The sequence below is a fragment of the Ostrea edulis genome, chromosome 1 (assembly GCF_947568905.1).
Source record: "Ostrea edulis chromosome 1, xbOstEdul1.1, whole genome shotgun sequence".
In the NCBI taxonomy this organism is placed as follows: Eukaryota; Metazoa; Mollusca; class Bivalvia; order Ostreida; family Ostreidae; genus Ostrea; species Ostrea edulis.
The window spans coordinates 22,114,553-22,131,119 of record NC_079164.1 but is presented as its reverse complement, the minus strand read 5'-3'; the positions used below and the strand labels follow the sequence as shown (position 1 = coordinate 22,131,119).

Genomic DNA, 16,567 nt, shown 5'->3' with positions numbered 1-16,567 from the left:
ACAGGAGTGAAGAGATACATTTGTGTGTCAAAACTAGGGGGGTGGGTGGGTTATAGGATGCAGAACGTTTCCACCGACTGGCCATCTATTAAATAGGCTCTAGGCTGTGACAGCTATGATAACTCTGTCCAGTACCAACACCAGTATCCTATTCTATAACGATATGTATAGATCTTTTTGTTCAACCCTTGTACATTGACTTTCCCGGTTTTCTGCTACATACAACTATGAAAAAAATGTCATCTTCATTCATTTATTTCTCCATGAGCTAGTAGAATCTACCGAGTCATCTTATTTTCAAAATACACAACTAAGAACAGAAAATAAATTATGACTTTTATCATCATTAAATACATATATAATATTGACCTTCTCACGAACAGTTGAGAATAAAATTGTACTTATTTACAGACATTGCCTGAAGCGGAGACATTCACAAGGTCAGGAGACACTGGGGTCACATGACCTGTATAGATCAGGTTCACTTCCATACCTCAATGGTAGATATAAGATCTCTGAAGTAAGTAATAATCCCAGAGATATGGAAGTAAGCGTGATCTCATCACAAAGAAAACAGCACGTAGAAAACCTGTACATTGTCCTAGTAATACTGTAACAACCTACATTAGACACTTCTCTCAGAAACATTTGCACCAAAAATATTGCCTCTCATACATAAAACGATCAAACAATGAGATGAAAATGTACATGTACATATGTATAGTAACATTTCTTAGACTTTGGTAAAACATCTGTACAAAAAAATCTCTGTACAAAAAAATGTCATGATCTACATATTGTTTGGGGAACAGTTACCCTAAAATCTTACGACAATGAAGATTGGCTTTATTTTCATATTAAATGAATGATAAAGAGACATCTTTGATGCCTGCACATTTTAGTAATTCTCAAAATGAATCCTCATTTCAATAAAAGATCAATCACTTGTAAAATGAAATTGTACAAATTCATCCAATCGAGAAATTTTGTTACATTTATATTGAATTAGATTCATGTTATATCAATGCTCTTTTATATTGCATAACGTGCATAAATAAGGTACAAGAATGCTATGAAAGACTTTGTATCTTGAGATGCACATTACGGTTGATGGAATAATTAAAAACATTGCATGCTTCTTTTGCTTTGCACATTATTCATTCAATTCCCTATATTTCATGTATTTCACAATTGCAAATTCTAAATATCATAGCACTGTTAAAAAAATTACATTAAAATTTCAGGACAAAATTGAAAAAAGGAAAACATGATGGTGAATTTAAAGCATTTCAAAATGGTTAAATAACATTTCTGAGATCATTCAATATTTTGTGTATAAAAAGAAATGTATCTAAAAATTCATAAAAATCAGTTTCATTTTTATAAGCTTATTGTTTTTCTACTGAGCCGCGATATATCCTTGAAATACAAATTAATAGTATCTTATCATATGATTCAGATTTACAGTACTAAACACACATATAACAAAACAGATCTGCCACTGAAGTAAAATTCCTTTTAGTTTACATTTCATGTAATTGTTAATTACAGACTTTCAAGTTGTGTTGAATACAAGATAAATTACTATGCATGATAAATTATTCTGTCAGAAAAATTTCAAAATGTATCCTTGCATCTCTCAAACTAATGTACACTGTATGTCTATACACATATTTCATGAAATGAGTATTTGAAATACCTCTAGAACCTTTTCACAAATAATAAGTAGTTTAGTGCTTTGTTCAAATAAAACCAATGAATTTCAAAATTTGGCAGGACCTTTGTGAATTTTGCACTTATTTGGCAAGATAAACTTTGGCACTTTACTTTCACGTCATGCATGAATGCTATTTATAGGAAAAAAATGGTGATGCACAGAATTAACATTGTTTAAAATCCTTCAACAATGCATGATTTTCTCCTCGCTTGGTAAACAAGTGTAAAATCCTATACTGTGCGTGTACATTGGAATTCTGAAGAAGTATTCCAATGCCTCTGTGGAGAAAATTACAAATTTGAATGCCTTTTCACATTAACAACTGTTTCTAAAGGGAATTTAATTTTTGTTTTAGAATTTGTCACACTGAATTCTAAATCTTGAACTTCTGTACACTGTAAATTCTGTCCCAAGATTCTCTTTCCGATAAAAAAATAAATTAAAAACTATTTTGAATCTGTTGTCTTGATTTTTGACTGCAATACCATTTTGCTCAATTTTTGATCATAGAAATAATAAGTTACACAAGTAAATAACATGAAGAAACAATTCATTGCGTAAACACATTCAGTTCCAAAATATCACATTTGCATCCAATGCATCAACGGTTTTCCAAAAGTAACCATTGTTTCTTTCAAAATATCACATCATACAAATGCATTTAATGCATGATACATCTGCATAAGCACCATGAAATGGATTGGCAAACATGACTGGCGATCATTCTGTACAGGGTCAAAGGTCAACCAGGACAGAGCATTGTAAGTTTCCAGAACATATCTACAAGAAAATCATACTTAATGAAAATTTAACACACACACAAAAGAAAACAGAAGTTTCTAACTTTATTGCACATTAACACAACACTGAAATTCCAGTAAATCTTACCTCAATACATCAGGAGTGAGTGTGGAATCAAGAGGATGAGAATTCTTGTTGTGCTGAGTGTACGAGAATTCATCATGTTTGGAGGAACTGTGGATATGGAGTGCAGCCTGCAGGGAACAAAGCATTAAATCATTAACACAATTTCATATTGAATTGATAATTATTCTAATATATAGCAATAATTTAATGTTTTTTGTAACATGCAATTTGATTGGTTTGTTTGCTTTATCAACATTCTTTATATCGTATATACAAAGTTGCCATTTCGTCCCGCTATGACATCCTAGGAATGACATACACAATATGCATTGCTATGGCAATATTGGTTTGGGTCATATAAAATTAACTTTTTTTGGGGTCTAGAATTAATCGTGATTTACTAAATTAAATTATAGGGAACAAAGTAATTTTTGCTTCTGTTATACGATTTAAAGTAAGTTGGGACAGTTTACACTATTTAATAGAAGCAGTTTATAATGGTAAACTGCCCTAACTTACTTTATATCGTATAAAATTCTTAAATAAACAAATGCATACATTCAGTAACTCGTTTTTGCGAGGTCAAATTTTTGTGATTTTAGAAAAATAGCGTTTATGTATGTGTGTAGGAGGGGTGTGTGTGTGAATTTCTGGTCGGAGAGTTGCTATTTTTTATGGTATTGTATTAGTTTAGTTTCCCCTTGTTCTTGAACACTAATAATAATTTTACTAGTCTCCTAACTCCAAAGTAACATAATGCATTCTATAAATTTACAAGTGCAATAATCATTTTGAAATAGTAATATTGACAGCGGATTTTGAACTCCGTAAATTTCATTAAAATTTTGAAAAGTAAAAACTCAATTCCCCAAATGGAAATAAATTATTTTCCAAGACCAACATCAAGAGTTTGTCAGATACAGATAACTTTCAAACCTTTAAATATATTCACAAATAGAGCAAACACTTTTAGCTCTAGCAACTGCATAGTTTACACATTCAAAACATTACGGCAGAGGCATCAAAAAGAAAGGAAAACAATCAAAAAGGTTTCTTTTAGTACAATACACAAACCTTGAAGCAAGAAGGACACTGAAATTCTTTTTCTGGGGCTCCAGACCAGAACCAATGAGGCAAAGGTCCTGCTCTGGCAGTGGAGGTGAAGTATCCCAGGGCAAGGGGCTGGTTCAAGAGGTTGGGCATCTCATCCTGTGGATCTGTGCTTTGGGGATTTTTCTGCTGTAATATGAAATGTGCTGACATTATTTTGTATAGACAAAAAACTTGACTCTTACCTTTGTATCCAAAAATTATGTTATTATTCAAGAGCTAATTTCAGACATAAAATTTAAAAATCATTGAATTTCACCTAAATTGAAGCACAAATGCAGGTACAATTTATATCAACAAAAAGATGCATGGTGATCGCATGTCGACCTAGGATCATTGATGTGAAATTCATGTAATTTAATTTTTTTTAATAAAACCTATTCATGATAATGCTCAATAAGTTAATATTCCCCTTATAAAAAATGGTCAATGTTTTAACCTTTTTGTTAGTATTTCAAATAATGTAAAATCTCTGATAAAGCTGAACAGTTCAGTGATTTTTACTCAACACTTCAAATTTTATGAATGATGACTGCTCGTACAATTGAATACTTTGTCAAATGTATGTAAATACCAACCTTAGCATGCTTAATAAGTTCATGTACAATCTAAGAATAGGACCAAGGCCCTTGGCTTGAAGGTGGGAAAAAGAGCAAGTTTGCAAAAGTTATGGGCCAGGTTATTATTTTTTATAACAGCCTAATTTACACGAGATTTAAAGTTCATTCATATTATGTAGACATCCTTAATATATCAGAATAGTCTGTCAGATATTGAAATTAGTTTCTCATATTGTGTAAAGGATGCCTAGGCTACCCAACAGTGTATGCAACAGGGCAGTAGATACTGCTGGCTGGAAACACCTTAAACACTGCAAGAGGTCTGGATGCCCACAAAAGCAATGACTCTCGTCTCTACAAATGCCTCAGACTGACTGGAACAACTGCCAACAGAAGGGTATAATGCCTTGTCAGGTTTGTTTAATGAGGTTGCAGCACATACACAACTGGTTTAGAACTGCACAAAAATTGCAAATGAGACAGACATCAGGGACCAAAATCCAAGAATAAGCCGAGATACTTTGGTGGGGCAATTCTGCTCATATGGTATCAAGCCACATTGTGTTGCAGTGGGAATGCCCCTTAATCATCTCAGACTCCTATGGTGCAACAACATCATCCAAAAATACTTCCTGTGCAAAGACAGTGCCATGTGCTCTTCTCTGAGAAGTCAAAATTTGTGCTTTATTGCTCAGATGGGGTTAGCATGCTTTTCAACTTTATGGTTAATGTTACACTGATATCGGCATGGTGGAATATGACAGGCTTGGTGGTGGTAGTGTTATGGTGTGGGGCAGGATTGGTAGTGGCTGCAAAACCCACTTGATCATCATTGAAGGCAATTTGACAGCTCAACAGAACATTAACACTGTTCTGCAACCTGTCGTCATGCCAAATATTGGAGCCTGTGTTTCTTTTGCATGTCAAAATATATTATTCAGGATTAGTACATTACTTACAAACTGTCCATTCATGCTAGATGTGTTGTGTTGGACTGAATCTCCGGTTGGTGAGCCAGGATTGGATATGTTGCCCAATGCATTGCCCTGATCTGGGTAATTCGTGGTGATCTCATCAAATACTTCCAACAAACACTCCTGGTCTAGAATGGAGTACAGATTGTTTCCTTGTTCCCCTGAATCAACTAGATCATCCATCGGCATGGTGTCCTCAATAGCTATGTTTACTGACATCTCTGTCACTGGTGCATGAGAGTTAGCCTACAATATTGGGATATTGGTCACATAGAATTCCAAATCATGACGTTAATCAATAATAGAACATGCCCATTTTTCATCGTAAGAAAATCTCTTCACTGAGAAGTAAAACTTTAATACATAAAACTGTTGGTTTATTGAAACCATTGTTACTAGCATATTTGGCCAAGTCTAAACTATTTACCTGTGCAATAGCGGAGGTTGGAAAGACAAGAATATGGGTGGTGGAAGCATCACGAGGGGTCTGTAATGGGCAGTTACTGCTCATTTTTTCCTCAATCTTGACAGCATCAGCCATAATATGAAATGAGGTGAGAGATTCTAGGGACACTAAACAGGCACTGAGAATGCCAGGGGTATCACAGCTGCCAATATTAAGGGAACACTGACTGCACATCTCCTTCATCTTCTTGCCAGCCAGTTCCAAGTTCTTCTTGCTCAATAAACCAGACCACCCTAATAAAAATGTAGCCATTGATTACAATTGTTAAGAATGTTAACTGTATTAGTAAAAATTGTGCACTACATACTACAGTAGATAAAAATGAAATATAGAAATTAATTGAAATTTGCATACATGTTCATGTATGTGCAAGACCTACATATGTATCACTAAGAGCGTCTTATAATTTCAGGACTTGCCTTTCATTTCTCCATGACCTATCCTTCCAAAGCGACCAATAACAAGTCGACATGGTCCAGATGACAGAGACACAACTCCAAGCAAAAAGTCCCACAGTTTCTGCAGCCCAATTTTTCTAGCAGATGCTTTCTTTCTTCTGCTCCTGCAAATAAAATTTGAGTTCAAATTAGTGGCATATATTTTCACAAATGACTGTGCTTGTTCATGTTTATGAAATATACATTTAAGGTTTACCTGTTAGGAATCTCTATATTAATGGAGCAGGTTTCCATCATTTCTCCTCGCTCATCTGTACACGCTGCTAGAAGAAAACGCTGGTCCTCTGACAAACAGTAGGCACAGAAAAGCACAAAACTTCTCTCAAGCTTTTCCCCACATGATTCTGCCAGTATTGTCTGGGTGTCCTTGGTGGGGGCCAACACAAAGGGTGGACTGTACAGCTTAATGCCACCTGCCTTGTCAGCCTATTGGTAGAATCAATCATTGTACATGCAAATCTAAATGACATTTCTAAGGAGAGAGTCTAATATTGTTCTCACCATGAATCATCAGGCTTTTTATCAGTACATGGTGCTATGACTTGAGACACCTATAGGGTACAACACTCATCCAAGTCAAACATAAAATATTATACACATGAATTAAGAATATAAAATGAAGAGTCTGTCAAGCCAAACATGTGAAAACTCATCGCTTTAATAGGTCATAACATCTGTAATCGTAAGCAGAAGACATGTATTGTTTGCTGAATCAGTTTATAACTTATATAGCTTGATATAAAACAAGTTTTTTATTCCTATGATAATATCCAAAGATTACGGCACATATAGCTTTAAGTGCTGATGAAATAAACAGCTCTGCCATTTACAAGCATGTCATTCTGTAGAATTTTATTCCACTTGTAGCAAGCAAGTCAGGGTTGTCATTTTGGAATTTCAATTCCTCCGGAAAGTAACACTTCTAGCCTACCAGAGAAACATTGAAGGGATTGTTAATACATTGTCCTGAAAAAGTTAAGCTTTCTTTACCACTTTGAACTACGGAACCACAGTGGCCAATCAGCAATTCTGATTTCTCTGAAAGAAGTAACATTACTTTGAAAAAAGCATGAAAAGTTTGCTTTTATAATAAGGGCTGTTCCAGAAATGATCAAATGGGGGGGTCGGGCGGCAAATGATATTTTTTTGTGTGGGTGGTAGTATTTTTTCATATTTTATTTGGTCTGTGGTTGGACTGTTCAAAAAATATTTATTATGGGTAGTGGGTAGTTTCTATTGTTTTATTTTGTGCCACGTGGGTGTTGAGTTTTCAGAATATTTTTATTGTCGCTCTTGTCGTGTTGGTTACAAAGGAAAATTGAAAACGTGCTTTCGAAATGCTGCTTTCGAAATCGGAAGTAACATAGAACTATTCGAGTTGTCGCTCTTTGCAGCGCATAACTTTCCTTTACGGCTCTCTTCAAATTAGAGGCGCATTTAGTAGGGTCCCTTTGGACGTGATGGCGGCGAACTCTGTTCTGTAGATTATTACAGTTTACAGTGCATCGATTTTGGGAATATTTTGAAACTAATAGGTATTCCGTTTTCTAATAAAAATAGGCAAACCTTAGTTGATTTATATGAGGGTACCGATGTGTTATATTTATCAGTCAGTGTGATGGTGATATAGGGGCCTCCGGGCGCGGGCTCCATTAGAAGACGAACGATTCGTGGAAAAACATATCCATACCCATTTCATGATAATAGCATCGTTTGGACTCCCAATCTTTCCAACATTCCCGCCATAGATGCCTTTGATTGTTGATGTGACATCGTTTCTTCAGAACTACTGTGATACAATGTCGCACAGGCATTACCGCGTCATTGACTAGAATATTTATCCCGAGAACCTCTCGAGATTTGTACCGTTTTCATTTTTAAAAATATTTTTGTGGTGGGTCTGGTTAGTTTTTTTTTTAAATTAGATGGGTCATTGTAAAATGAGTTTATCAATTTGATGGGTCATGGGGTAATTTTTTTTATGGGTGCTTGGTATATACAAAAGGTGCCTCCCGACCCCCCCCCCCCCCCCCATGTATTTATTTCTGGAATAGCCCTAACAAATTACACACACACATACCTCCTTTTTCCTGAGAAAAATTTCTCCAGCTGCAGCAGGTCCAAATCCAGTAAGATGTCTTCCAGTGATGGTGTGAGCGAGATTCCAACGACACATGGAGAAAACGGAGAATGATATGGACTGCAGAGTGTGCATGTTACTGCCCTTCTCTGTGCTCTCCAGAATGGTACTGAGGGGAATGATCTGAAGACTAATATTCTGTTGAAGGTTTTCAGGTAGAGATCTCACCAATTGATGGTAGCACTTGAGTAGTCCAACTTTGGTAAGTCTCTCAACACTGGGGTCCCAGTCAGAACCGTAAGTGAAGGAATCAATTAAATACACCATTAAAGCTGGACAATCCTGATTTGTACTCTGCTCAGAATCCAAGTACAAGCTGTCTCGTGCATTTGCAGATGACTCCAAGTTTTCTATAAATTATGGAACAACAGCATGAAAACAATTTTTAACCATTCTGTCATAATGGTAAACCAGTTATACAGATACTAAATTGAATTGTCACAATGTAAAAATCAAATAACAACCTACACATTTTAATCTATCATCAAGGATGCACAGTTGTAGATGGTCAGATTTGTTTCTTGATTATAGACACAGAGAATAATGCATACCTTTGTCTTCAGCCATGTGAGTTTGTGGGGCTGGCATACTGAATGAATTGTGATCAGTAAGGTTAACATCGGGTTTGCTCTCAGTTGGTTTGTAACCGGGTCTGTTATTTGATAATGGTTCAAATACTGACTGGTCCAAACTCTGTTGTGCCAAAAGTGGTGCTGTAAAACAGTAATCAGCATTATAAGTTATTGCCCTTTCTGCAGAGTAATTCATATCTCAAACACACCACACGCATCACCACAGTGAGATTTATAGTTACCTAAGAAGGAGCGGCACACTTGGGAATACAAGCGCAACTTGCTTGCTACACTGGAGTTCCCTAAAATTAGAAGTCAAATCACTTTAGTAGATTCCAATGTACAAATGCACTTAATACTTCAAATACGACATCAAAATCACATTTTAGACTAGAAAATCTTGTCGGAATGTTTACAGAATAGCTGTTGATTAGTGATACATTCACTTACCAATGAATTTAAACCAGTCATCTGGATGTTCCTCGGCTGAGAATTTTTCTGCTATCTTTTTACCCACTCTCATGATTCCATCCCGAAGCTTCAGAGATACTGGTGAATGTCTTCCCATGCGAGACAGTTCATATACATTACTTAATTCTTTGAAGAATAATATAATTGCATTGATGATATAATCATTATCTGGAGCCAAGACGATGTAAGCGATATCACGAGGTTTCCCATATGGTTCCAAAAACTGTTTATCCTGAAAGGTCAGAAAGAAATATACACTGTACCACTAAAGCCAATAATGAAACATTATAACAAAATGCACATGCTTTACCAAGAAATGAGAAATTCATTCTGTTTCAGAAAATTGAAGCAACTTACCCAAAACCTGAGAGAGTATGGGGACAAGGACAACCAGTCTCCATCAAACCCGGCTAGGAAGGAAGGAATAGGCTGAGGGGTCGAGTTCTCGTCAGAGCCTACATAAATACAAGCACAAATTTCTTACAATTCTCTAACACCCGGAATTAGATGCATGACACAATCCTAGCCTAAACAATTCAGTATTAGATCTTACAATTCTCTAACACCCGGAATTAGATGCATGACACAATCCTAGCCTAAACAACTCAGTATTAGATCTTACTATTCTCTAACACCCGGAATTAGATGCATGACACAATCCTAGCCTAAACAACTCAGTATTAGATCTTACTATTCTCTAACACCCGGAATTAGATGCATGACTCCTAGCCTAAACAACTCAGTATTAGATCTTACAATTCTCTAACACCCGGAATTAGATGCATGACTCCTAGCCTAAACAACTCAGTATTAGATCTTACAATTCTCTAACACCCGGAATTAGATGCATGACACAATCCTAGCCTAAACAACTCAGTATTAGATCTTACAATTCTCTAACACCCGGAATTAGATGCATGACACAATCCTAGCCTAAACCACTCAGTATTAGTTTTAGGAGTGGTGGTTTAGATAGTAGTCATTTGAGTTTTGATTTTTCTAATGTTAACAAGGTCAGTAATTTGGTTTGATATTTATAATGAAGAGTCTGTGTTACAAAGTTGATATTTAGAGGGGAGAGAACCCCTACAGTAACCTACAATTTGTTGTCCTACTACCAGTCTGTCAGTCTGTTTTAAGCAATGAAGACTCTTCACCAACAAAAATAGCATCAATATATTCATATCTTGGTGACCTACATTAGTTAAATTGTATCTTATAAAACAATGCCATGTGAAAAACAGTTGAAAATGTGGGAAAACAGGAAATTCTGGTATGAGCTTTTACATTACAATGTTTTAAGTACAATGAAATGAACTAAACTTTATCATTCATATTGTTATATTATACACTTAGCACTCATTATTTTAGCAATGAGTTCTAAATCCAGATGCTATTAAATTTGAAATTTCTTTTCATTGATAGTCAGTATCAACTATGTACGCTGAATCATTAATAAATATATCTAATGGGATAATTATTTATCATGTGATAAAAGAATTCATCAGACACATTATTAATGGCAATTAAGGTTACTAAAACATGTGACAACATATACAACACTCCCCAGCTGTGACAGTATAATGAAGAAAATAGATGAAGCTGATCTTGAAAATGCGCAATTCACTTAATTTTTTAATTTACAGTAAAACATGCTTAAAGCAAAGTGCTTGGGATGAACAATTTTGATTTGTCATAAACATGATATATAAGCAATTTGTCATATTCAGTAAGTTCATAATCTGTTTAAAAACCTCAGGGAATAAAGATCACAATGCTGTAAGTATAAATTCATTATAAAGTGTGTTCGCTGTAACCATGTTTTATTGTAAGTATAAATTCATTATAAAGTGTGTTTGCTGTACTGTGTTTTACTGTACATGTATTTCTACACGCCAAGAACACTTAACTTGCAATTTTTAGATAAGATATTGGGAAAAAATATCCATTTAAAGCCTCTAACTTAGACTGATTGATCTGTTGTTTCTTAGGTTAAACCATGAAAATCTGACTACATGAAAGTAAGTGATTTGACAATACTTAAAAATATACAAACTACCGATAAATATTACTTTATTTGAAACTGCACTTGCAAATATTTTATCTAAGTTCAGCTTACCTCTCCCAGCAAGTTGATGAAATTCTTTCCAAGTAAGTGGTCCTGACAGTTTGTATTTATGTTCCCATAGAGGAATACTTCGTTTATTCTGTATGGCATCTTGGAGAATGGGTTGAAGAGATTTCAAGACTTGTACAGAGTCTTGAGAATTTTGAGGTATTCGACTAGCACCTGTAACACAAGATTGAGTACACTATAAAATGATGACATAAAACCACAGCTGAAGAAATCCTTTATACTTTCAATCTGGCATCAAGAAAGTCACATTTAGATAAAATAGAAAAATATTTGAAATGACCTTTTACCATCTTTCAAAACAAAAAAAATCATTGCTGTGAATAATTTTTTAATGTATTTAAAAATGCTCTACAGTTTGAAATTTATAATAGCAATCTCTAGCTGTGACTTGTTTTGTCTGCCCTAATCTAATTGGAAAGATTTTCGTATTTTAGGGATATCAATTTTATCCAATAATTTGCAGGTATTTATCTACAATAACCAAAACATTCAATCAAGTTGCAGAAAGACATACCTCTACAGAGAGGTCATCAACTGCAGTGTATTTATTATTTCTGTTGGTCATAACTGATTCTAATGGCACGTTTCCCACAACACTACACTGAGCGTATCTACTTAATACAATTGGATCAGTGACTGTGCAGGAGATTTATAACAATACCTTGCAGAAACTGCCACTTGTGTAGGCATGTGGACTTTAGACTGGGATCATCAAGCTTGTTTGGAGAACAATGTTCCATTGCCTGCCGTCCGAGATCCAATGCCATGTAAGTGATATCATTGCCATCTGTAAACAAATAAAAATAGAATCATTCATTATATATATATATATTAATCATAATTAATCATCCCCACAACTACCATCACTCTCAAATATATATAGTTCCATGCTGCGAATATCGTGCAGGAAAAAAAAACCACGGTTCGTTTTTTCTTTGTTGTATACAATCTATGATGGAATAGTGCAGAGTACAGACACTCGACTGTACGGCTCGATTGACTCACTCTGAAGTTCTTACATTTGATCTTTCACATTCCTATTTAGAACAACATTTACAAAATCACAAAGTATGTCTTTTTTTAAAGGGAGAAAAAAGTCTTTTACTTTCACTTTTGTAAGGGCCAATAATTCCCGTCATATTAGGGCTGTGCGGTCCACTGAAAATTTCGGTGCACCGCGATTCATACCATTCGATTCGATGCACCGATTACAAATTCCGGATTTTGGTTCGGTTTAGATTTTACTTACACCATAACAACAAATATGGCATCCGAGTGATGTTGAAAACGTGGTTTTTTATGCAACAGAAATTTAAATCACTACTGTGTTGAGAATTAGCATTTTCACCACTCAGATACCAACAGAATATGGTCCGTAAGATCATTGCAGTTTATCTTTACATGACATATAGCATTTCTGTCAGTGGTGGAGTGAAATCAACATCGTAGGTAATGAAACAGATTTGACAGTTAATATAAGGGAAGTAAATCAATAAAGGAGAGATTTTCAAAGACTCTCAATTGATAGAATTGTTGAATTTTTGCATATCAATGAAAACAATATCATATACATTTTAGATTCACTATAGATTTGTTTAATAATCCAAAACTTATGCAGCACATTAATATAACAAATTTTGATAGACTGTCAGTGTTTTCTTTTTTCTATCAAATTTATAAAATGCCATTATGAATAGATATGATGTTTACAAATGACGACATATAGTTATATAACGTGAATATAATAAAATCAAATATGCTACTCATCAAAATTGTTAATTTTTGTGGTGTCATTAGATAAATTGGACCTAACATGAACCGAATCAAAAATAACCGAACCGTGCTGTTCTAAATCGAAATTGAACCGAATCGAGCTAACCCTGAATTGTCCCAGCCCTATGTCATATATCTACAAACGTGCAAATATCTTCTCTTCTGAGGCTAAAAATTCAAAGTTCTGAATTTAGGTACTTGTAAGTACTATGTATAATAAATATTTTTTCTTAAACCTTGATAAACCAAAATATGAAGAAGAAAAAATGTGCTGAACAATATATACGATGTTTGTGACATTATTTCTCTATTATGCAATTACCTCATTTGGACCCAAAGTCTCATGACATGTCACATATAGTATATACTATATAGCGGTGTCTCTGTATCACGACTAGAATTGACTGTGACAAGATGACTGACTGGAATGACTATCAAAATAACAAATTGGGGGAAAACCTGTGCAATTTATTTGACACGATCTCAAAGTCTAGAGGTGCATTCGTGACTGCTGTTCTCGTTCTTAGAGTCGCGCATGACGAAAACATGTGCGCACAATTGTGTTCTTGTTCTTTGACCACAATTTCTACATTCTTGCACCTACAAACTGTTATCAGGATGCGTACTTGGCATTCAGAATCGGCAGGAATTTTTACTCATACAAAGAACGGTGGTTTTGGATGCATAGGTCTGCATCTGCCATAGTATATATTTTTTTATTCAGGATTTGCCTAATAGGCGGAAATGGTTGAAACTCGCTCAGTGCTTTCGAGAAGAAAATGTAATTTTTTTTTTTTTTTTTTTTTTTTTTTTACACTAGACAGAAAGACGACCAACATGACTGAATCAGAAAAAGCCTTCTTGGGCGAGCTATTAAGAAGAGCCTTCTCGGGCGAGCTATTAACAAGAGCCTTCTCGGGCGAGCTATTAACTGCCTATTTATATTTCCTCACCTTGAAGCTGTAAAATATCCAACAGAGAAGAAGCAGCTTCTGCATACCCGGATGTAGTGTTCATCATGCTGAGTCTAAGTATATGTTGTATTGTAGAAGCTGAAGGATAAGGAATGGAGAACTGGCTGATAAGTAGATTTAGAATCTCGTGGGGCCAGTCTGAATACTCGGACAGTTTGCCATTGTCTTTCTGATACTCAACGGCCAACAAACTGGGTTTCCGTCCTTCATATCTATCATTTCTTATACCCGTAATATCCACTTCATCCTCATAAAATAACCCAGAATTATGCCCAAATCGTCTATTCACAATAGCACTAAATCCACATACACAGCGAGTGGCAGATTCCCCCGATGAATCCGGTAGATATATTTCTGTGTCTGCACCCTTAATGTTCATGTTACACACACAGATATTGCAACTGTCAAAATTCACATCACGGAACAAATTCAACCTAGAATCCATCAAGAAAACATTTACAATGAGACTGTGAACTTCCGGAATTTGATGATTTGTTCCTTGGTTGTCAATAGAATTCAATGTCTTGTTGAGATATGAAGATGCATTTGATGCTGGAGACTGGAGTTCATTATAATTACTCATTGGAGTCCTTTGTTGTCCAACACTATTGTTCAGGAATGTGGCGGGTGAATTTTCTACTGTACTTGATGGCATTCGTGATGACATGCTCGGTATGTTTTCTATGGACGGTATATTTGTATAATTGCTGCAAAACAATGGCAAAATGATTGAAAGTTACATTTATGTGAAATAAAATAACCCTGCTTCTTCCTATCTATAATATAAATGAGGAGACAGCTTTTCTGGTGTCAAAAATTCTCTGAAACCATAAACTACAAAAACTTTGTGCTACTATGTTTAGTCAAGATGTGTAAATCATTAACTACAGTTTCCAAAACTTGAGAAAAACTCTGTCATTTCGGTGTGCAAATTTGCAGACCATTCTAAATTTTTGTCAGTCACGCTCCCTCCCCACTAGTATTTTCAGAGTAAAAAAACCAAACCCTACTTTGTGTTGTTGTGTAAAGGATAAAATTTTGACCCCATTTCAAATGCTGATAAACAGGTGTTTTTCCAAATACGACACCTAAAATTTCCAAAGTATGATGAAACCAGATCGAAAATCAAAATTTGTTTTCTCTTAAGAACTCAATACTTGGAATACTTTGGGTAACATATCAGTAGCTTTGTATCTTTATTGCAATTAAGCTTGGGATCACTAAAAATACTATTGTCCTAAAGTTAGACTAGAGGATAGTAAATCAAGAAGCCTAAATTTTTTATATTTGAAAACTAGAGATAGATTTTGTAGTCATCAGAGGAAATTCAACCGAATTCCTAATTCCTTTATATCAAAATCAATGCTAAATCATAATAACTCCAAATATTTACATCATTTCAAATGCATATATTACTTGAATTAAAAATATAGGTGCCATTCTGGTCATTTTGTCCCCCATTTTAGTAAACAGATTCATTCCGGTTATTCTATGCACCTGATCTTAACATCACTTGTACTTACACATGATTCTTCTTAAAATGATATTACCACAGCATTTCAGAAATATCTACATAATTTACCTTTGAGGCATAGGTTTCTCAAAATTAGAAAACTGCCAGGATGCCTTGTACTCTGGTGGGCGAGTGACAGGAGACATCTTGCTGCTCTGTAGTGCTATTGGTGAGTATTTATCAGAGCTGAGAAAGTCCGCTTGTTCTGCAGACTTGTACACAGCAGGCAAATCCTAACAAGTAAACAACAAGATTTCATTCTTATAGCCATCAACTGTACTATAAAATCACAAATCCTAACAAGTAAAAAACAACATTTCATTCTCATAGCCACCAACTGTACTATAAAATCACAAATCCTAACAAGTAAAAAACAACATTTCATTCTTATAGCCATCAACTGTACTATAAAATCACAAATTTTCAATGTTACTAAAAATTTTTAATCCATGAAATGAAATCCTCTGCCAACAGTAAAAAAAAGAAAGAAAAAAAGACACATCTTCAACCAAATACCAAAACTCAATAGTATGGCCTTTTCCATCCTATAACCATGAAATGGAGAAGGCTCATGGAAGACATAATTCTGCCCTCATGATTCTAAACATCTTGAACAATCACATTGCATTGAATTCTTAATATACAACATAATGGTATAGACCAAGAAAAAGACTGCAATCTATCATACATATCTTAATTTTGGTCCATTGAGTCATCTTATAAAAGTAAAAGGCACCTGAACCAAGTTTGTGATTTTGGTGAAAACAAGCATATTACATATAGCAGTCTTTTACAGTCAACATTGATAACATCAAATATTTATATCACCACAGCC

The 16,567-nt window shown here is 34.9% G+C and overlaps 1 protein-coding gene across 2 annotated transcripts in view; it reads right to left on the bottom strand.

Annotated features, from left to right (window-relative positions):
• Window positions 1–239: 239 nt before the first annotated feature.
• The window catches only part of LOC125663683 (mediator of RNA polymerase II transcription subunit 13-like), a 34,279-nt gene continuing 17,951 nt past the window's right edge, over window positions 240–16,567 (bottom strand). The window contains exons 15-30 of one of the 2 annotated variants that reach the window (XM_048896009.2): window positions 15,802–15,965; window positions 14,199–14,926; window positions 12,134–12,259; window positions 11,455–11,625; window positions 9,693–9,790; window positions 9,315–9,567; window positions 9,107–9,166; window positions 8,844–9,005; window positions 8,233–8,642; window positions 6,349–6,578; window positions 6,114–6,256; window positions 5,656–5,927; window positions 5,214–5,474; window positions 3,659–3,823; window positions 2,606–2,712; window positions 240–2,497 (exon numbers count right to left, since the gene is read on the bottom strand). In XM_048896009.2, the coding sequence (XP_048751966.2) occupies window positions 2,365–2,497; window positions 2,606–2,712; window positions 3,659–3,823; window positions 5,214–5,474; window positions 5,656–5,927; window positions 6,114–6,256; window positions 6,349–6,578; window positions 8,233–8,642; window positions 8,844–9,005; window positions 9,107–9,166; window positions 9,315–9,567; window positions 9,693–9,790; window positions 11,455–11,625; window positions 12,134–12,259; window positions 14,199–14,926; window positions 15,802–15,965 (3,483 nt within the window). In that variant the 3' untranslated portion in view covers window positions 240–2,364. The remainder of the gene's footprint in view (window positions 2,498–2,605; window positions 2,713–3,658; window positions 3,824–5,213; window positions 5,475–5,655; window positions 5,928–6,113; window positions 6,257–6,348; window positions 6,579–8,232; window positions 8,643–8,843; window positions 9,006–9,106; window positions 9,167–9,314; window positions 9,568–9,692; window positions 9,791–11,454; window positions 11,626–12,133; window positions 12,260–14,198; window positions 14,927–15,801; window positions 15,966–16,567) is intronic. The other variant, XM_048896010.2, reaches the window with a different exon arrangement.